At 33.9% G+C, this 22,940-nt stretch overlaps 2 protein-coding genes across 17 annotated transcripts in view; one reads left to right on the forward strand and one right to left on the reverse strand.

The window, feature by feature from the left end:
* Window positions 1-10,589, forward strand: part of LOC130452673 (uncharacterized) — a 47,301-nt gene extending 36,712 nt beyond the window's left edge. For both annotated transcript variants that reach the window (XM_056792060.1, XM_056792059.1), the window contains exons 5-6: window positions 5,232-5,331; window positions 9,594-10,589. In XM_056792060.1, the coding sequence (XP_056648038.1) occupies window positions 5,232-5,331; window positions 9,594-10,456 (963 nt within the window). In that variant the 3' untranslated portion in view covers window positions 10,457-10,589. The remainder of the gene's footprint in view (window positions 1-5,231; window positions 5,332-9,593) is intronic.
* LOC130452669 (coiled-coil domain-containing protein CG32809) overlaps window positions 1-22,940 on the reverse strand; it is a 389,513-nt gene that overhangs the window by 223,827 nt on the left and 142,746 nt on the right. For 13 of the 15 annotated variants that reach the window (XM_056792048.1, XM_056792042.1, XM_056792047.1 and 10 more), the window contains 3 exons: window positions 20,770-20,938; window positions 18,358-18,556; window positions 13,702-13,888 (listed from right to left, as the gene is read on the reverse strand). In XM_056792048.1, coding sequence (XP_056648026.1) covers window positions 13,702-13,888; window positions 18,358-18,556; window positions 20,770-20,938 — 555 coding nt within the window. The remainder of the gene's footprint in view (window positions 1-13,701; window positions 13,889-18,357; window positions 18,557-20,769; window positions 20,939-22,940) is intronic. The other 2 variants (XM_056792043.1, XM_056792041.1) reach the window with 1 other exon arrangement.

Consider the following 22,940-nt stretch of genomic DNA (forward strand, 5'->3'; position numbering starts at 1 on the left):
TAGAGAACGCTCGATAATGTCTCAACCAAGTTGTTCATATACGTCCGTTTTTCCTCTAAGAATTCTATTCCAGGAAAAATATTGGATCGAATATGTCCAGCAGCACCGGTGTCATGTGCTGTTCAATCTACAAAAAAACGCAATAAGTAGCTTACTGCTGATTTAATAGACCCTAAAAATATTTCAATGATAAAAGAAACAGGAGAAAGAGAAAAATCGAAATTGCAAAGACAAGAGAAAACAGGAAATACTGTTCTTCAGACGATGAAGAAGAAGAATTTACAATTAACAATGATTTTTCAAGTTCTGAGGATAAATACAACAATTGTGTAGGATATGGGGAAAACTACAACGAAACAAAAAAGGGGGAGACCGTATCCACTGCATCTAATGCAATCGGTGGTTACACGAAGGCAGCATCAAGTTCTCATGACAAAAAATTGGAAAATAAATCTAAAAGAATTTTTTGTTTTTTATGTTGTATATGTTTTGTATTCGATTTAGTTTGTATACCTATTCAGTTTTGTATTTGTTATAATAATCCTTGTTTTTGTTCATTGTTAGGTTTACAAAAAAGGTCTATATTGATAGTATCTGGTTATGCAGGGTGTCATCTCACCTAACATATCAGGAGAGATGACGCCGTTTGCAGAAAAAAGAAGTTGATATTGAACTTAATTGACACTTCTACGTCTCATTAATGGTAATGAATCAGTAGTACTGGTCAGTATTACATTTAAATGTGAGTTTGTTTCAGTTATATTCAATAATCTGTTTATTTTATACTAACGTAATAAAATGTGCGCTAACTGTCCTCGATTTACCCTTATTCCACAATTTGAGCGTAATTTTTTTCATCTATTTGTATATAGTTGGAATTGTAGCATACAGGATTCAATTAATTTATTAAAACATAAATTTCTTTATTGAATTTCTTATTTTTATTATCATAGATAACTGTTCTGATACATCTTTGACACCCTAGTGCGTTACAAAATAATGTCACGTATTAAGTTCTTTCTATGAAAACGCGAGGAAAAATGGCATTCAGTCAAAAAGCCCGGGCACGATTTCCAGTATAGGAACATTATAAATTTGGTAGACAAGAATATTTCAAAGATCTTAATAGATAAAATTTGCGCATATCTATAAAATAGTGCGTACTAAGCGGCAGTTGAACAATAACTGGAAGAAGAGGTACTACAACACCTAATGAATAGAACCAATGCACATGAAAATGACGTAGTACGACATTATCTATCACTTATATTCTTAATGTATCTCCTTTCTTATTCCAACTGCTCTTCCTGGGATGAATCGGTTTGTATTAGAAAGATAATGGGTGCATTTAGGATAAGGGGGAGCATCGTGATATATCTCCTTCCATATAACTGTTTAATTGCAGAATCATTCAATAGATATCCACAATCTTCTTTTGAACATTTTTGGAATATTTTACCCCATATTTGTTGCATAACTCTAATAGAATATAATCACATATTAGTAATTTATTCAGAGAAGTTTGAGATGCTACTTCATTCAAATGACTTGAAGTTATTGTATAAATAGTGAAGGAATATGTTATGTGGCTGAAAATAAAAAAATATATTTTATGAAAACATAACTTGTAGCGAAAGAGAACTGTTAGTAACATAAAACCAAAGTTGTCTCTTGAAGATTGAAAAAGATGGAATGAAAGAAAATTTTTAATGAGAGAAAAAACAAATAGGAAACAAACAGGTAGAATATAGAAGAACGTGGCACGTATGAAGTCAATATCGTATATTTGTATAGAAATTTCTTCCGACGCAACGCAATGTTTGTTTTTATTATCATGATGAAATACGGTCATATAACTAGAGTTCAACCGGAATTGTATGAAATCCTAGTGAGAAACGTATTGGTAAAGTTATTATTGTTGTATTTCTAAATGAATCACCCATAGATTAAAATCCTTCACTAAACGAAAGTGCAATCATTGAATCACACCCAAGGTAATACAAATTTTATTTATTCGTCGCAACATTTTTATTAAGTTATACAAAAAAATTGTATTGTTCAATCGATAGTTTAAAACCATTACTATACGATGTGTCCAACGTTTGCTCCATAATTCACCTTCATTGGAAGGAAGACTGGAACCTTATCTAAACTTACCCAAAGAAATGAAAATGAGACAAAAAAGTGATGAATAGATATGAATTAATTTAAAATAAACTGGATGATACTAGCAACTTTGATTTTTCTTACAAAATACGTAGCATTCACATGTAAGAGGACAAGAAGTAACCACCAAGTGTTGGTTCCAGCTTCGTTCCAATGTTGGTTAGGTTCCAATGCTGGGTATGTTCCGATGCTAACGTTGGGAGCAAAACATTCATCGAACGACATGCGCACACCAATAATTGGACGCATCGTGTGATACCGGCTTAATAATAATTGTTTCGTATATGGGGCGATTTAACCAAAGAGTAACTTTTGAGAGGTTAACAATACTTTTGGTATTGTCATTGTATATTATCTCCTGTCATCTGTCAAAGTTTTACATAAATCTGACAGATATATCGGTTTCAATTAAACACGTAATACTTCTATATGGACAGTTTCTATAAGTGGAAGTTGTTCTGACTAAGTAAGACAGAATGGCAACGATTTCTCTATCCTCCGAGGTTCCAGCTCGGTTCTGCGCACTCTCAAGCATGCCCATAATAGATAAAATATCTCTAACGAGAGAAAAATGAATATTGTCGGCACCGTAATGTAGGTACGTTTTTTCCCATACGATCTGTCTATATAGGAGTATTATTTATATGGTTTCAATACGTACGATGTAACAAAACTATTTTTATAGTGAGGTGAATATAAAGAAATAGTTATTTATGATATGAGTGTTAAAAGTGATGTTTTTTTCTGCGAGTGAAAAAATTTCACAAACAAAATAAAATCACTTTTAACACAAATACCATACAATGTTTTTTGTATAGTCACCCTATTTTGATAATAAATTAAGCGAATTTGGAGTGACAGTAAAGTTCAAAATGCATTTTGATATTCAAATAGTCACAACGCTATTTAGTTGCACGTGTTTTTTAGCAACGAGAACGTCCAAATTGAAAAGTTGTTCAAACATGATTCTAGGAAAATTTTCATAACTCTAATTGAGTGGTAACACTGATATAGAAACTATGTGAGCAATTGAAGATTTTAAATTTTCATTTGTGACATGTCAAATATAAAATAAAGATAAAAGAAAATTCAGAATTATGGTAAGTGGCAGAAGAGACCATAAATCATCATTATACTTTTGATGTATTTGGTGATTATCCCACTTCGTTGATGAAATCGTCAAAAAAAAAGTTTGTTTGACAGAGTGGCAGGTCGTCATAGTCAACATTAAAATTTCATCCTACGTATTGTACTGGAGCTCACGACGAGCTATTATTTAAAGTGTCACTGCCAATGGCAGTAGTACAAAAAAATAATTTTAGTTATTATTTAAATTGTAAATTATTTATAATATTACTTGTGAAAAACAATCGAAGAAACCAAGGATGAGTTTGGAGTCCCATGGAATGCTTTTCTAGGAGTTCTCTGCTTTTAAATGTGGTCATATGAACCCGGATGATGATGAACATCCGGGACTTGATTTTCTGTAACTACTGAAATGGCGCGAATAAAATCCGTATTCTTGTATATAGTTTCGTCAAATAAAAGTACATGAGCTTGCTAAGAAGAATAAATATCTCGTTCTCTCCAAAAAGGATTTAGATATGTCATTGAGATTAATTGAATTTTCTAGGCAATCTAGAGAGACATCGTTCAGCGAAGTCATTATTAACTGTTGTAACGTTTTTCGTATTTATTGACACTCTTTCTATTCGTGAATTAATAAACACTGTCTCTGACGTTCTTAATTCATTTACAAACTATACACTACACTTAAATTATAATAATTTACTCATAAATATAACATAAACAATGTCTGCGACTAGTTTTACTAGCTAGTTATTTCCGTTACGACTATTTATTTACAACTAACTTACTGCGCTACATAAACTTATTTATATACTACAAATAAAATTCTACAAAGTTCTTGAACAAAAAGAAACACGAGAAATAAATAAATAAACTTTCCTAGAAATCCTAACCTATAAATTCTTCGGAGACAGGTTCAAGCTCTTCCAACAATTGGTTTACTTCTTCCTATAGGTCAAACGGCGCTAATAGTTTTTGGTGGACTACTTTCGGTATGCCATTGGGGATCATGCTTATACGATAGATGACATCATGATACTTTCCTTGATTAAGTATGGATCTTTCCAGGATTTTTCCAATTTTGGAAAAAATCCCTTTGTCCTCATCGGTTATGCAGCCATACTTTATCCCCTTCCTTAAAACCGCAGTCTGTGACTTCCGAGTCGTTTTTCATGGTTGAAATCTTTTCGTCAATATTAGCCGAAATATCGTTCTTTACTTAAGAAATTGACGAAATTAAAATGGAAGACTCGTCTTTGAATAAATAAGTTTCTGCATCAAATCCGTCCCTTACTAGAGCCACTTGGAGTCTTTCTACTAATTTGCTCCTCTTACCAGACATTTCCAACTCACGTTTCTCCAGTTCGGCTTTTAGTTCCGTCATTTTCAGATCAGCAAGTCACTTCGCCATGTTCATGTCACTATATAATTACAAGATCTCACTTCTGACACCAATATAACGTTTTTCGTATTTATTTACACTCTTTCTAAAATCAATAAACACTGTCTCTCATGTTCTTAATTTATTTATACACTATACACTTAACTTATAATTATTTATGTACCTAAATAAAATTCTATATAATTCTAGAACAAATAGAAACATAAGAAATAAATAAATAGACTTTCCCAGAAATTATTTGAAAGAAATACTGCCCGCTATAATAAGAAGTTCAAAAACAACACATAAAAGGCGCTTCCGCCATTTATAAAAAATTGTTAGGATCGGCGTGTGACTTCGCCGAATTTTAACATTTTAATTGAAAATTTGATTTTTTTGTTATTAATCTCCAAATGTGAAAAATTTCTATATAGGTAATTTTTGAATTCGAAAAGTTTCAATTTGCACTATAATTTGTTGTCTCAAACTACCCGTTTCAATATAAAGTTCTTAAAGTGATTGTTTAAGGGGCAGTTTTAATCAGTTATTAACTACATTGCTTATTGTTATTACTGATTAATACATTTGATTCTAGTTGGTTGGTCATGTTATACCAGGAAATGGAATAGCAATAACAGGACAAGAGCAGAGTCAATTGGGAGGAGGTTTCCAGGAAGGTGCCCAAGCTCCAAAAGGTAATTTGAATTTCCAAGCATTGTAGATGTCATTTTAAAGATTTTTGATTTTAAATAAAATATAAATGAACATTTATTTTTACCATAAAAATTGTTATCAACATCACCATCCCATTTATGAAAATACGAGGTGTTTAGTAGTATGCAAGGTCACATTAAACTTAAGATTTTTAAGAGAGGCAGTTTGTACGAAATCTTCATTTTTCGAAAAAATATCAAACGATATTTAAAATCATTATCATTAAATCTACATGTTCATTTGAGATTTAAGAGATGATGTCCGCCTCTGATAGAGGATTAATGTAATTTATTTGTGAAATTAGTTCAAAAACTGTTGTAAAAGTAAATCTGAAGTACTTTGCATATCTTTGAATTTCGTATCAAGACCTACATACATAGGATGGTTGAAACATAGTTTTAATTAACATATTTTTCCTTCGTCTTATCCTTATGTCCTCTCAGTCTTTTTGGGCTGATGTGTCCACCCATATTCATATATCTGATCAATCAATCCATAACTTTCTTGAACTCTTTTGGTTTTTCTATCTCCATTATTTTTCTGACAATTTTTTTAATTCATCGTGCTTCCATATCAATTAAAATTCTTTTTTCAGTTGATTGATTAACTATTTACCTTTGGCTCCCTTATTTGTTCGTTCTTATTTAGTTCTTCATATTGTTTATTAAATAATACTATGAGAAAATGTCCTCGACCTAATTTATTCAATATAAAAGAACTTTTCACAGCTCGTAGGTTCGAAAAAAAATTTATTGGAGACATAGTCGCAATTGCAGTTTTATTTAAAGAATAATTTCCATCACATCCATACCAATTACAATTTTATGCTTCTTTAAAAAGCTAAGGAATGTATGGTTGCTGCTTTTTTACATAAAAAAATTAGTTTCTCCATGCATTTGCTAGAATGGAATATTTTAAGACCTTTTGTAACATTTGAATACCTTATGTGTTTTACTCCACTCGAATTATTTCCAAATCCGAAATGCCATCCATAAACACTGTTGCATATTGAGCTGATACATTTCTAACGAGAAGGAACAGAGACGTACTCTAGGACTGGCCACTTCAAAGTATAAATAACTCTTTCTTTGAGATAATTTACCACTACCCTAGCTACGTACGAAATAGCATTATCATGGATTTATAGCATTTCTTTCTTTATATATAGTGCCGGTTTTAGCACCATCAGCGATGTGGGCGAAGTGTCTACGACACCTCTCAACTATTGTGCAAATCTATACGAAATAAACGCAAAGCATACAACAAAATAGCTATTTTTAATATCCCTTTATGGGAAAAAAATAGAATTTGACTTCGTTAGCTTCGTTGAGTCATTAAAATGGGAAATGGAAATTTGCGATTGAGTCCCTCTTAAAGTTATCCCTCTCTTTCCTTCATACCCAGCTCCCTTTTCGAAAGTTTATGTTAAAAAGAAATAGATAATGTATTCCTCTATGGTTATGCCCGTTATAATGAGCTGCATGCAGTACAGCGATTAAATAGTACGTTCCATTCTATTATTGCCAAGACTTTTGGGAATTTTCGGGCAAGTAAGCCTAGTTCGAATACCTCGCCAGCCGCGTCCCTTTAAACCTGGCGCCCTGGACTATCGCCACTTCTGCAATGGGGTATATTATATCACATAACGTTCTAAAATGTCTATTCTGTAACGTTGAGCAGGTAAACGACCACTCACAACCGAAACTATTTCTGTATAAGCCTCCAACCCATAAAAGACCCAACACCATAACCGAAATTCTTCGTAATATTACATTGAACTTTTTTCATTGACAGCTGTACTTGCATTCTCAAAAATTGTTACTCTATTGCGTTCTTGACCCAATTTTTTTAGTTCGTATTAATCTCACTTTATCGTGTTAGTGATCTGAAGATCGAAGATTATGTCACGTGCCACTATTTTGGATAAGAACTATTTTTATGTGCTATATCAACAGAACCTTCTTCACATGAAATATCTCTGTTGCATTACTCCTAATGTGATTAAAAATTAACAATAGAATCTCAAAATACAATTCATTATCAATAAATAACAATTTTACGCGTCAGTGAACTTGTTTACATAGCATTCTTTCATTATTGCATCCAAAAATTGTTATGGTTCCACTTAACATACAAAAAATTGTATTTATTTTACGGCGTACCATATTAACTTGGTCTAGATGGAAAAAAATAATTGTTACAACAACAATGGAAAAGTAAAATATAATTATTCAACTTTTTTTTCATAAAAATGGGATGAAACGAGATATTTCATTACCCTAATAATATTCACGATGTATAATGAAGATTATAATTCACGAGGTGAAGTGCTAGCGAGTAGAATAAATCTACAAGTGAATAATAACTCATTATACGCTAGTACAATACAATATACAACAAGTTATTGAACATTTACTTAATATTTTATTTTTGTAGCTAGGTGGTCATTAAGAGATGTTTTAGTTAAAAAGTTATTGATATCTTTTGTATAATTTTTTGAATTTATACTTTGATGTAAGTTAATCGTACTTGATTCAATAATAGATCCACAACGTTGAAGATTTATATTTTGCTGATAATTCAGTAAAGTGGATTTAGAAAATGAAGCGATTTTCTTTTCCTTTTGCCAGTTCAAAGAACATTTATATGTATATATGTATATAATATGGCCTATATTATATACTTTTGATAGATTTATTTTGTATTAAAATCTACTTAGATTGAATTATTTGTTGCTACAATACTTTTTTATTGGATTGAAGAATGTTATTTATTCAACCATTTATTTTTCTTTCTAGAAAAGCTGATTTTTCAACTTTTTATAACTTAATTCATCGTCAAATATTTTCATTCCATGATCAATTTCACGGCTCGCTGTAAGGTATTCAGAAGTTTGAAAAGAATTTTTTGTATTGAATCCAGAAACTTGTAAACTTGTAAACTTATAACTTTTCCAGAAGTTGCACAACAAAATTAGCTATAAGTTGGTATATACGAGGATGGCCCCAGAACTACCTGATGGCGGTAGTTGCTTGAAAAATACCACTATATTAGAACGTATACAATCTTTACCGCATATGTTACAAGTTTGAAGACGCCACGTTACTTAGTATTTGTTTGGCAGACATGAATAGTTAACATTTTAAATGAATTTGTGAACATGGAAAAAATTAGCCAACGCTATGTGATACAATAATTTCATTTGAAACTCATTAGCCCTATCAATATAAAAGCTGAAGTAGATTACACTCTGGATGAGACTACTTCTTGGTTATCAACAATGAAATATTGAATAGCAGAATTTGAACGAGATCGTACCAACATCGCAGTGGTTGATCTAATGAGTTGACCGCACCAGAAATGTTGAAGAAAATCCACCGAATGATCATAGACTGAAAGTATGCTAGCTAACAGACGTAGTTGTCATTTCTCATCATATATTAACTGAGAGCTTGGATATGAGAAAGCTGTGACCAAGATGGGTTCCACGTTTGCACAAAAATGGAACAAAAATATCGTCGTGAAGATTTTTCGATCGAGTATATGGCAATGTTTCACAGAAATAAAGCCGTTTCATAACGATATATCAAACATGGGTCCATCACTCAATATCCGAAACAAAAAAACAATCAATATAATAGCCTTAAATGGAGAACCGGCTCCAAAGGAGTTAAAGACTGTTCCATCTACAGGTAAGGTCATGGCGTGTTTTTTGGGATACGCGTGGGATAATTTCCATTGACTATCTTGGAGAAGGAGAAGCTATCAACGGCAAGTATTATGCGAATTTATTGCAAAGTTTGAGTGGAGAAATCAAGTAAAAACTGCCGCTTTTGACTAATAAGAAATTATTGTTTCATCAAGACAATTTACCAGCTCACACATCCGTCATTGCAATGGCAAAAATTGATAAAGTTTGAATTGCTACCTCATGCACTCTATTCTCTCTATATTCTCTTCCCAGACCTGAAAAAATGGCTCAGTGGTCAAAGATTTTCCAAAAATGAAGAGGCGATGTGGGCTATTTTGAAGAACTTGACGATTCTTATTAGAAAAAAGTATCGAATTTATTGAACATAGCTACGAAAAGCATATGGAGCTAAAAGGAGATTACGTTGCAAAATAAATATATTGTGTCTTGGTACTTCTGGGACCATCATCGTATGTTTCTTACTTAAGTTTATGGTATTTCACTTTTAAATGTAAGAGAAACAATGATTAATACTATTTCTTTTTTGTCTAGGTTCAGGTGGAATGCTTGGTGAAATTACTATGGTCCAGCTGTACAAAGTGGCCCTCACTGCAGGAAAAGCTCATAAAGATCACAAACATCATCACGCTCATCAATTTGATCACAACGGAAGAGTAATCACCACACCAGCCCCAACAACCCCAGCAAATCGAGTCACTTTACCACCTCACCCTCTCCTCACTGCAGGGCAACTGAATAGAAATGTTAGATTGAATTTGGGTTCTACCCCTCAAAAAGTTGCAGGTCAACAATATGAAGCTCAATTCTCGAACGGACAATTCGTAGGAAATTTAGTTACCCAGCAATTATTACAGCAGCAGCCTCAACAACAACAACCGCAAACACAGTTGTTTTTACCGGTACAACCTCAAACTCAAGCTGGTAACGTTGGATCATTTTCAAGGCAGTTCGTGAGTTTTGGTAGTACTCCAATAGTAGATACCGATTTGAACCATGCTTTGGGAACAAACACAGCTCCATCATTCGACGCTGTTCTGGAAACTCATAATGTTTTCAAACGACAAGAAGAGAATGAGAAGGCTACGCCAAAGAAAAGACAAGCTATTTATGATGAAGCACTGTTAGGAACAAGTGGCACTTACAGTTTCGATCAAAGTCTTTTATACGGACTTGCCGGTATTGGTCAAAATGAACAGATTTCGGTAAAACAGAAAGAGGAGGAAGACGAAAGAGAGCCGGCTGAAGCTGAAGTCAAAGCTGTTCTTAACATATGCACCGGGTGCGACGAAGAACCTTTCAATAAAGCTCTGATTTTCGGGTGGAGAACTGTACCGAAAAAGTTGTACTCTGGTGCTTTCTATACACCTGCCGTAGCTGAATGTAAAGTATTCTAATGAAATGTTATTCTTAAAGTTTTATACACAAACGCGGCCATCCCAATGATATAAAATGTATTTAGTATTAGATATTAATTTATAAATTTGTTACATTTTTTATCGAAGTTTATTAAAATTAAAAAGCTACAAATTTTTCAATTTTTTCAAATCACCCCTCAATCAATTCAGGATTCGAAATGTATTTTTTGTTTCCATTTAAAAATTAATTATTTAACGTCAATTTGAACCAAGCTAAACGACCAAAAGTAAATTAATAATAGGAAGACGTTTCTACCTATTTAAATTATTGTTAAGTTATATTTGTAGGATAATTTAATCGACAAGCTTATTCAAATTTATTCCGGTCGAGAGTATACTTGGGACAGTTTATTATGAACCCTATATGAGTCTCCTGAAAAACGAAATAAGATATAGTCCGGTGAAATTAGATCAAAAAATAATAGTGAAGCTATCAAGCTAAAAATCAATGAAATTGTTCACAATATGAAATAAAAGTTTAAAGTCCTCCATCATTCCCTTGTGAGGAAAAAATGTTATTTAAGGTCAAAGGTCAAAAAAATGAGTTTTTCGCGAGTTTCAGCAAAACGGTAAGTTTTATCAAAAAAATATTTTTGAATTAAATTAAATACTTTTTTCCTACGAGTCATCGTTTAAGAGATATAACCAGGTAAAGCTCAACATCAATCGGAAATCTCTTCATCAAAAAGTTTATCTACTTTTGGAAAGTGATATAATCATATAATATTTTCACACGCAATAACTGGATGTGACACGACATCTGCATTTTACAGGAAGGATGAATTAACAACAATAATTCAATTCGACAAGAAGTTATTACCAACGGCATTCGCTTTTTTCTTTCTATGTATGGAGCTCCTATTGTAGTCTATAACTTAATTCGTGCGGTTTTTTTTTCAAAATTTGAACGTCTGAACATCTGAAGCCATGACCTTCTCCCATCTTTCTGGCAATATGTGGATCCCATCCTAAAAGAACTGCGCCGGCTTGGCAGCCAAGAAGGAATCAAGCCAATTTTTGATATCTTGCTCTGATCACAGGTAGTCACAAAGGACAAGGTCTGGCCTATAAGGTGGGTGAGGTAAAACTTCCCATCCACTGTTTTTCAATAGTTCTTAACCGGAAAAGCAACGTGGGACTGAGCATTGTCATGATGGAAAATTATTGCCTCGTGTCTGGTTGCATATTCTGGGCGTTTTTCGGCTGCTGCTCTTTGCAAATGGATTAATTATGTTCGGTAGCGTTCTCCATTGATGGTCTCAACCGGATTTAGCAGCTCATAATACAGCACACCCTTCTGATCTTACCAAATAGATAGCATTACCTTCGCGCCATGATTATTTGGCTTTGCCGATGAATTGACTGGTTGGTCGGGTTTCACATGTGATTTTTTGCGCTTGGGATTGTCAAAATGGATCCATTTGTCATCATCAGTAACAATCAGATGTAAAAATGACTTCCTCCTGTGACGTTTCAGCAGCATTTCGGACATGCAAAACCGCCTATCGACTTCTCTCGGCTTGAGTTCATGTGGAACCCAATTTCCTTGCTTTTGAATATATCCATCTGCTTTTAAACGTTTTGAAATGACTGCTTAAGTGACACCCAAAGATTCTGCGAGGTCTTCTTGTGTTTGGCAACAATCCTTGTCGAGTAACGCTTCCAGTTCCTCAAACTTTTTTAGCTGCCCAGGACTTTCATTGTCTTCTAAGCCAAAATCATATCATATTAAATCATATTAAAGTAATGAAGAAGAGCCCCCCTCAAAAACACTTTTCAGGATCAAAGCTCGACATATTTGAGTGAAAAAAAAATTATTGTAGTTAACGCTACAAATGAATGACATAAATTGAAAAGTCATACAATAACAATACCTTTCAACGCAGGTTCGGAGTATTGGAACGATATAATATTATACAAGTTACGCCATCTCTTAGCAAACTGCACGAATTAAGTTATAGACCTGCTTAGATAACTATAGATATGCATGTTTTGTTAAAAATACTAAAAGTAAAAAAACAAGTTCAATGGGCTCGTTTTCCTCCAACCTCAGTTGCTGCTTATCAACATCTTTTACGTGTATAATAACAAGTTCAAGTGTAACTTGGTTATCAACTAGACCCTACAGACTGCGGTTGGTCAACAATATGTAGAACCCGTTCATAATTCACTCTCACCACACACAATTCTTTGCAACTGCAAAAAGGGATGCGCTAAATGTGGTTGTTAAAGTCTGACTGTTTTCTGGCATGTTCACCTTGTCAAGACTCTAAAATTGAATTACCAACAGTGAACGATCCGTTTGATTCCAACGAGAAGAAGAACAATTTGAAATTAGTCTGCTAATTTCCATTATTTTCCAATAATTTCAAATTAAAAATGATCGCAACAGACCCGTGGAATAGGCCTTCTGGGGAAACCACCATCATTATATCTCAGAAACGGTGACTCGTAGAAAAAAAAGTATTGATTCGTTTTTTGTAGATAATTTTATGATCTACAAGTTTTGTGGTATTTTTATTATAAAACTTACCGTTTTGTTGAAAATCACGAGAAACTCGAAAATTTGCCACACAAGGTTATGATGGGGAACTTTGAAAATTTATTTTTAATCATATTCTAAACAATAATAGAGAATCCAGCTATTCCTCAAAACATATTAGACCCAGCGGCCCAAGTCTGTGTTGATTTGAAAAGCGAGATCTCAAAAACGTTAAAACTGTAAGTCATGATAGGTATTCTTCTGATTCATTTTGTCGAAAAAACGAATAATATCAAATCTTCCTCATTATGGAGTCGGTTACCAATTATAAAGAGTAGCTATAAAAGAAGTTGCTGACAACACAAAATATCCAAAAACTTTTTGTGAACCGTCAATCTGTGGGCTATATACCAAAAAAGTCCAGGATACTAACGGCCATGTAACCACATTTTCTTGCGAAGTTTCAGATGAACAATATCTAACTATTTGAATTTAGACGATGTGGAAGATGGTGAGCGCTTTATTGTTGTATTTTGCAAAATCGAACAAATTAGTTTCATACCGATATCATAGGTATTACGCTCAATATGTTGGATGCCATACCATCAACGCTGTCCCGAAACTTCGTTTGTTTGAAGTGAGCACCTCGCACTTTTACACACTTAGAGAATCTACGGAGTATATTTTTTTATACTTGGAAGAGCATTCCAAGATTCTGTTAAGGTAATACAATTGAACTAACCTTGCTTTTATGGATGTGTTGATGCTGGTATTCCGAGTCGAACTCTGGTTCTGAAAAATAACTGGGATCCTCAAAATGTCCAACTCCACCGGCGATTCCAATTCCAGCCATCGGAAGTCCGCCGGTAACATCAGCAGACTCAAATAGTCGTAATACCGATCTATCTCGAATTTCGCGAAGGTGTGATCTGAAACATAAATAAATAAGTCAATGGATGGATTCTCCTCATTAGAGAATATTGTTTCGATTACATTTATTCAGTAATCTGCCCTAGGACGATAAACGATGGTTATGGTAAAATCTTTGAGACCATATCCACTATGGGTCCACTATATCCATATAAAAAATTGTTTTTTCGCGAGTTATGCCTGAGTATATTATTGACATCATCCTCGATAAACATAAGTTTAAGCTGTAACCTTGTATATTGTAATAAAAGAAGTGTACTTTCAAGAAGATTGTCTAAAACAATTTTGATTTGTCTGACTGGTCTAAAATTGGTTGTATTCTAGATAAAGGACATTTATCCATAATGGTTTTTTCAATTAATTGTCTAAATTCTATATAGAGCTTCTATGCTTTTTTATGAGTTGTTCATTTTTCTCGGGATAAGCAATACTGGACTATTGTAATCTGGGATAGAAATTAAACCGATGTTACATAATGCGTCCAACGTTTGGGCCAACATTCACCTTCCAACGTTGGTTGAACATTGGATGAAGGCTGGAATCTTACCTGAACTTACTTATAGAAATGAAAACGTGGCAGAGTGGTTTTTCTTACAAAACACGTGGCTTTCATATGCAAGAGGACATGAAGTGTCTGTAATTTTACAGCAAGTATTGGTTCCCGATTCGTTCCAATGTTGAATACTCCTTCGACACGGGTTAAAATAACCGACTTTCCACAATCAACGTACCAATGCCAACGTTGAAATTTTGGAGTGAAAGAATTGAATCTTGTTACAATGTATCATAACGAGTGAAAAATAATCATCACGAGTAAATTTCAAGATAAGAGGATTAGTTGTAGTAAAGAAAGAGGTTAAAACAAAATTTGATCCTCATTACCTAGGACCGTTCCAGATAAGAAAAATAATAGACTTTCACTGTGAACTCTTATCTCAAAGTAATGAGAGGCAATTCGTTCATAAAAACCTATTGTATTTGTATAATAATTTTAACGTTTGTAACCATGTGAAATCAACAATAGACTCAAAAATAAACAAACAATTCAGTGAATAATAAACAAGACAATGAAGTGTTAGTATCGCAAAATTATCAGAGATAAATTAGAGGGGACAGTGTGACGATTGTTAAGCCAGAAGGTTGATAAAAAATTGTAAAGTTAATTGTTGGCAACAATAAATCATGTACGTGAAACTCGACTCGGTTAACAATCACGGACTGTTAGATACGTTATATTAAAATATAATAAACTTTGTATCTATAACATTCATCTCGTACTTCATAACATTAATATAAGAATCAGCAATTTGGAGAGTACAATAAGCAGTTACCGCTGTTCAGCGTGAAGCTGAAGTTATCTAAATGTGTCCATCCACTTCATAGAAAAATTTGCTTGAAAGATATGGACTTCGTTATCTATAGGATTCAATATGCCCTATAATTGTAACCACACGAGCATCGGGACGAAAATTAACGAAATAGAAAAAAAGACAATCAATTAATTTCACCTGAAAATTCCATTCAATGGTAAATTATAATTTTGGTCAAATGGTTATGTGACCAAACAGGATTGCCGTACTGGTATCGAACAGCAAAATTAATCGTTTGGTGCTGGTGCCGATGGTATACCAGACTCATATATCTTCAGAAATGGTGATGGTGAAAACACTAAATCGTGAACGCTACAAGAAATTAATATTGTAGAAATGAGTGACTTTGTACCATTTACGTAAAGTGGTCAGTTTAGATAGTCTTCTTCCAGACCTCAGTCAACTTTTTTACGAGTGATAATTTCTATGTTTAGTTTATTCCTCATTGTATAGCCTATCTACCCTTTTTTTGTGGGTTAGAGTTTTAACTCGTATTTAGTGTATATTCTTCTTCTACTACCTTACACCTACAGTGCGTTAGCGATTATCTTATGGTCAGACAATTATTTATAGCAACATGTGACAGCTCACCGGTGTTATTTATGCCAGTCCAGTGTTTTATATTGCGTAGCCATGACTTTTGTTATCAGCCTACGCCTCTTTTTCCTTCGATCTTTCCTTGTATGATCAATTGGGGTATTGTATATATTTCTCCTCTAAGAACGTGACCCAAGTATCCAACCTTTCCCACCTTGATCAAGTTGAGCAACTCTCTCTCAGTCCCCGCTCTTCTTAATACATCCTCGTTCTTCCTCCCTTTGTCTGTCCATGGTATATGCAACATTCTTCGAAGGGTCCACATTTCGAAGGCTTCTAGCATATTGATGGACGATATCTTTATTGTCTATGTTTCCATGCCGTACAGTAAAATTCGCCACACATAACATTTGACAATTCTATACCGAATGTCAAAGGAGAGATTACGGTTACACAACATCGGTTTAAATTTTTCTTAGTACATCCTCGTTCCTCACTCTGACTGTCCATGTTATACGCAAAATTCTTCGAAGGGTCCACATTTCTAAGGCTTCCAGTTTATTGATGAATGATATCTTTGATGTCCATATTTCCATGCCGTACAGTAAAATTGACCACACATAACATTTGATCATTCTATACCGAAGGTCTTGCGTGTCTTGCGTGTTCAATGCGGCATTTAATTTCCTGCTGTTGGTACCATTTCTCATTTATAGTTATTCTTAGATATTTAAACGTCTTCACTTGCTCGATAGGCGTGTTATCTATATGCAGTTAGACACTTAAAATTGTATTTCTAGTTATTGCCATGCACTTGGTTTTTGTTGCATTTATTTTTAAGCCATATGATTTCCCAATATTATTTATTTTATCTAGTAATAATTGAATCTCGAGTATGTTGTCTGTTAGTATTGCCGTACCGCCCACATAGCGAATATTCTTCAGCTGGCATCCATTAACTTTAACGCCATAAAAAAAGTCCTCAAGAGCCTCAGCAAAGACATTATCTACATAGAGGTTGAACAGCATAGGAGACAAAACTTTGCAGTCTTTAAATTGCCTGATTCAGTTTAATCCGTGCTTTCTAGTTCCAGTAGAGGTTTTGAATAATTTTTATATCTCTGCTGTCGATGTTGACGCTTTGCAGCGTTTTTATCATAGTGTCGTGCTTGACGATACCAAACGCCATCTCGTAGACGATGAATGTGATGGAAAGTCTTTTCGTTAGTCATCGCGTGTGCCCATACCGCTTTTGAAACCAAACTGAGTCAGTCCACTTAGTTCTTCTAACTTTCTGAACATCCTTGTGTAAGGGATACGGAGGAACTGCTTGAGCATATGACTCATTAAACTAATCAGTCGATGATCTTCGTTTTACCGCTTTTGATGTCTTAGGAATCATTATAAAAGTTGAGTAGAGCCATTCTTTTGGTGCTATAGATGTCGTTGAAAAGGTTTACCAACATGTCAATGTTAAATTCTTCGAACAGCTTTATAGCCTCGGTGGGAATATCATCTGGTCCACTAGCTTTACCCAGCTTTGCTGCTTTTATGGCGTGTTCTACTTCACTTCGGATAATGGGAGGGCCGGATAAGTTTTCAGTGGGTAGGCTTATGCTAGGATGCTTTAGTCTGCCATCACTGAATAGAGATGAATCATTTTGGTTATTTTTTAGGCGGAAAGTTTGATATTTCTTGTATACATGCGAGATTTGTTTAACCTTTTTGTGTGTTCCGAAGCTATAGCCCCTCGTTTGTAAGAGTTTTACTTCTTCGCAACGGTCCTTTATCCAGTTTTCCTTTGCTATCTAAATTTTTGTTCTTATCATTTGTTGGGTTTCTTTGTATTTTTGTTGGTTTTGTTGGGTTTGTATAGTCTACGTTTTTCCATTGAATCAAGAATTTCAACCATCATCCACTCATTTTCATTGGTTCTTTTTATATTATTTGCGACTTCAGCGTTAGCATCAGTTATAGCTGTCTTTATTTTTTCACAAGTTCCCTCTATGTCCTGATGATCTTGTTCTATCTTTCTTAGGTTCTCGTTGATATGTCTACTATAAGTTGCTTTAACATGTTCGTCTCTCATTAGTTTCCTCGGGTCCATATATTTGTTATTAGCTGTTTTCTTAATCTTTGAATACGAAGTTTTATATTCGCAATCAGTGGATTGTGATCAGACCCAATATCTGCACAGTTCAAAATAACCAATTTACTACAGAAATTATTTCACGAACGATTACTTTTACGGAAAAGACTTATTAACTGACCACCTTATTCTGGCGATCCGTCACCATTAAATTTTTTCTTTGAGGATTTGTCAACATTTTCTTAAAAACCAACTTATACCCCTTGTACTGGAACAATTGTGTGAAAATTGGATATTTAGATTCCTCCATGTACGCGTTAATTTTATGGGTCGTATATCCCAAATAATTATCTTAGACATTGTAGAAGTTCGTTATCATTAGAAAAAGAATTTCTATAATTTTAACAAACACACTTTATAATCAATACCAAGTAATTATAATGATTTCAATCCCGATTACCATGTTACTTACCTAAGGTCTTCTAGTTCGTAGAACATATCTTTGGAAGAATCGTGGATGTATATTTTGACATTCGGTGAATCCAAATATTCCATAGTGAGCTGTTTCGGAAAAGATCTGACAAATAACGCTTTGACCGTATCAATTGATGTTATTTCGTTCGGTAACAGAGCTCTTTTGGTTTCGTTTCGATATTGGAGGAATACTAAACCTGTAATAGAAATACCATTCAAAAAAATTTAAATATCGTGTAATTATCTAAGTAATTTGATGACCAAATATTTGGTAGAAAGTAGAAAATGACATACTGAAATGCAAATTTCAGATACATTTTTCTATGCAAATCTTCGTTTCGGAGCTATAGTCATCCACATGTTTCTAAATAATAATCAGTTTTCACATAATTTCTTGATTATTCATTGGAATACTACAAAATTTTGGTATTAGACAACATGTGGCGTATTTTAAGGTTGAAAAAATCTAACACGTAGAAATGTTAAACAACGATATTTTATAAGACTATAACAAGGAAGCTCAATATGTCAAAAAATTAATCGAGCTCATATTTGTTTCCTCTACCTGCTACTTCTTGATAGATACGAGATATGATATCAAATTGCGGGAATTCAGTAAAAACTCGGTATATGGCAGCAATTTGAATCTGCTCAGCTTAGAAACTCTCTCCTACAGTTTTACTTCGTGTTAACAGCACGATGAAAGTGTATTGTATACACACTTTTCTAAAAAGACTATGCTGGTGGTGCCATGTAAATTGATGACTTACAACACAAGCAATTTGTCGTTAAATATGGCGAAAATCACTTGCAGGATTTGCACTTACGGAGCTTTTGCACAAAACGGGTGCAAAACGTCTAAATTAAAGCGGATATGTCGTGTAAACAATCTTCATATATAAGTCAGTGGTTTGGGGTGCTAGAACTAGTCTGAATACCACGAGAAACAATCTCTTTAAAGTACAAAGACAGGCTTACTTATGTACAGCTGTACTAGAAGTAATTCCAAATCTCCCACCTCTCCAACGTCGCTCATAATGTTCAGAGGAGGAATAAAATGGAAAACTTGTCCTTAAAAATTAATCAAACTTGGGACATGCTTAAGGTCAAAATACCAAAAAAGTTTAGCTTCGAAGAAAACTCACCTCAATACTGAGCTATAGAAACAAGTGGGATCTAAACACTTTACGAGAAATGCTACCAAATAGTACCGGGATTGCTTAAAACCAACAAATAAAACAAGAACAGGAGTGTACAGGTGTAAATCTAAACACTCTTAAAGCTTAAGCCGCACATTAAGTATTTTTTAAGCATAACTATATACAATTCAAAGTTCAATCTGAAGAGAAATCATTGCAAACAGGATATAATCGTCCTGTTCGATATCCAAGTAGCCATTAGAGCTCAAAGCTCCAATGTCATAGGGTGTGGACGAAAACTAAATAGCCGACAGACTCGTGAAAGTAGAGGTATAAAAATTCTTCATAGAACCTGAATTCTTTGTGGAATGAACTACAGAACAATAGAGAGAACATAAAAAAAAGGTAGATAGGGGTAAACCCAGTTACTAAAGCAATCTACAGGGGTTTAGAGGGACAGACACTCCTGGGATACTATAACTAGAGACGATCTGCTGAATGTATCCACCTGAGTAAGAGCAACCTTCGAATACTAACAGGATTCGCACTGTTGCCTCAATGGATACTTGAACTTAGCAGATAACTCAGCATGCAGATTCTGCTGCGCAGAGATCGAAAGCTCTGTGCACTTACGATCCAAGTTCAGCACGATAATATGTATCTTACACAATCGCTCTTTGGTTGTACAAAGTATTGGTGAAATGAAGACAGTTGAATGATACCACACCAACCTAATTCTTCAAATATTGTCGCTGTGACTTTTTTTTACCACAAGAATGTTATAAATCTTGTAAGCAGCGTTGGAATCGTTTTGAAGAGTTGAATTGGTTCTATTGTAGAAACCGACAATGAAGTTGTGGTTTGAAACTTACTGGTTTTTTCTTGGTTATTTCCAGAAACTGAATTGTCATACCTCATATATCCCAACAATGTATATCGTTTTCAAATATAGTTTGTCACAATTATACTACATCGCATGAAACCTCATTATTTCAAAATAAAGGACTATTTTTACGGGTGTTTTATTGTCAGGAAGTGAATGGAGCTTTATTGGAACAGCATATTCTTCGTTTTGTAATTAATTCTATTCATTATAAGTGAACACGTAGAAAATTATTATCATTGAATAGGTTTTTTCAATAAAGTCGAAAAGAGTTAGCGTTTGATGTGTAGTTGTATACATGATATAATTATATTTATTATGTTAAGACTAAAACAATTAGGAAGATTGCCAATTGTTTTTTCATTATTATCATGATAAATTATCTTACCTAGTGGTCTTTCTAAAGTTTTACTTGGGGTTCTAACAACTGGAAGCGAGCTCCTTTGTTTCCCGCCTCTACGAAAACCAGTCGAACTAGTTTCTACTTCTGACATGATCCCAGGATCATCGTCGAACAGCATGGAATTCGTAGGAGGTGGATATCCTCTCGGCTGTCCCTTAAAATGGGAAGATTTAGTTAGCCTTATCCAAAATTCGTCAATTATTAATTTTGAAGCAAATACTCGCTTATACAACAGCTAATAGACTTTCATTGGGTACCATCTCAAGTAAAGTAACTGTCTGTTGTAATTTTATTTGAATAAAAACCAAAATTAGGTCAAAATATCAAAAATAGTGAATATAATACAAGTCGCACTATGATAGATTGGAATTAAAATATATTCATAGATTCTTTTATTTACAGAATAGTCTTTATAAAAAACATGTTTATTTGGTGTTATTCTACGCCATGATGGTGTCCTTTTCATTATTTTTTTTTTCAATTTAATGTTGAATTAATACGATAATATAGATATTTTATTAAATATAATTGCTAAAAGATTGTTATAAAATGAAGAAATTCATTGAGTTATAATTTCTTCCTTATCTTCCTCGATATCAACAATAATGACTGGTTTCATGTATATTTATTTTATTTTTCATGTGTGCATATTATGAACATGTTTGAACAAAGAAATCCTATGAGTTGCGTACAAGAAAAACCAAATATATCACTAAAATCTTGTCTCAAGGCTACACGCTTCACCTCTTCTGGTTTTAAGAACATCAAACGATTATAACGTCAATGTCGATGGACAGTCTCGCAATTGCATTGGAGCTGCTCGGCAGTTTCCTTATACAGGGTCATTCACGGGAAACGGATGTTTTGAAATGGGTTGTACACGGGCGCTTATTGTGGGAGGGGCACGTAACTGGTATCTAACGTTTCTTTCGTTCATAGCATTTACATTTCAGTCATTGATATTGAGCCGTGGACGATAGACCAACGGTTGTACGCATATGACAGTTTTGTGCTAAATCAAATCCGTAAGTGCTGTTCAGCGAGATTTCCGCCGTCAGTTTAATATTCATCGTAATGCAAGTATCCCTTTTCGTAACACAATATTGCGATGGGTAAATAACCTGGTGGATCCATATTGAAGAAAAAACCACCGGGTCCTCAACGAACTGCTAGCACTCCGGCAAACATTGAACGAGTATGGGAAGCCTTTGTTAGAAGCCAACGCCTAAATTTAGCAGCACTTCAAATGAGCACAAATACGGTAATACAAATTCTGCATACAGATCTAAATATACAAATACAAATTGATGTAGACATGCTGCAAACAATTGAGGCCAGTTTACTTCAAAGGCTACAACAATGTATTGCCCAGAATGGACATCACTTGCCGGACATAATTTTTTGTAAGTGAGTAAGTAACAAATGCTATGATTTAACAAGTGTTTCTGTACCAATAGAACATTTTTAAAGTGAATATTAAATTTTTTATGATTATTTTACAACCATCCTGTTCCCACGAATGACCCTGTAGATACGACAAGTTTTTTAATATTCTTCATACAATAAATCAACGGAAAGTGTCCAATGGAAGTATTGTCACTCTGCTTAGTTCGTCTTCGCTTAATGGAAAAACTTTATGAGTTCACTAAGCAGAATAAGTAAAAATATCTTCGATTGTTTGAAGGCTTACCTCCATATTTCTGATCTTCTCTTGTTGTCTCATCTTATTATAATCATGGTTTTTAAGAAACCTATGAAAGGTTCTGGTCTAACTCGATCTTCTTCGCCGGGTGATCAGCTTGTTCATTGCCACACATTCCGTTGTTGCTTAGTCATTTTGTTGTTTTCTCCCAAAAATTTCGTCCACTTTCATAACCAGCTTTCACTAAATTTTTCAAGAAATGCTTGAAAGGCTGCCCTGCTTTTTAATGACATGATATTTTTGAATTGAGGTTATGAATTGAAGTTATCAGGTTATGCGCAATGAGCTGACCATGTACGAAAGTAAATGTGAGATTTCATTCAATAAGGAAGACACATTTAGATCAAAAAAATATTATTCAGCACTATATGATCCATCACATTACATTTTGATGTTATATATAAGTAAATCATAAAGAAACAATTAGTATATTTGAAAAATTTGCTTTGAAATC

Source organism: Diorhabda sublineata, chromosome 2, assembly GCF_026230105.1.
Source record: "Diorhabda sublineata isolate icDioSubl1.1 chromosome 2, icDioSubl1.1, whole genome shotgun sequence".
Taxonomy (NCBI): domain Eukaryota; kingdom Metazoa; phylum Arthropoda; class Insecta; order Coleoptera; family Chrysomelidae; genus Diorhabda; species Diorhabda sublineata.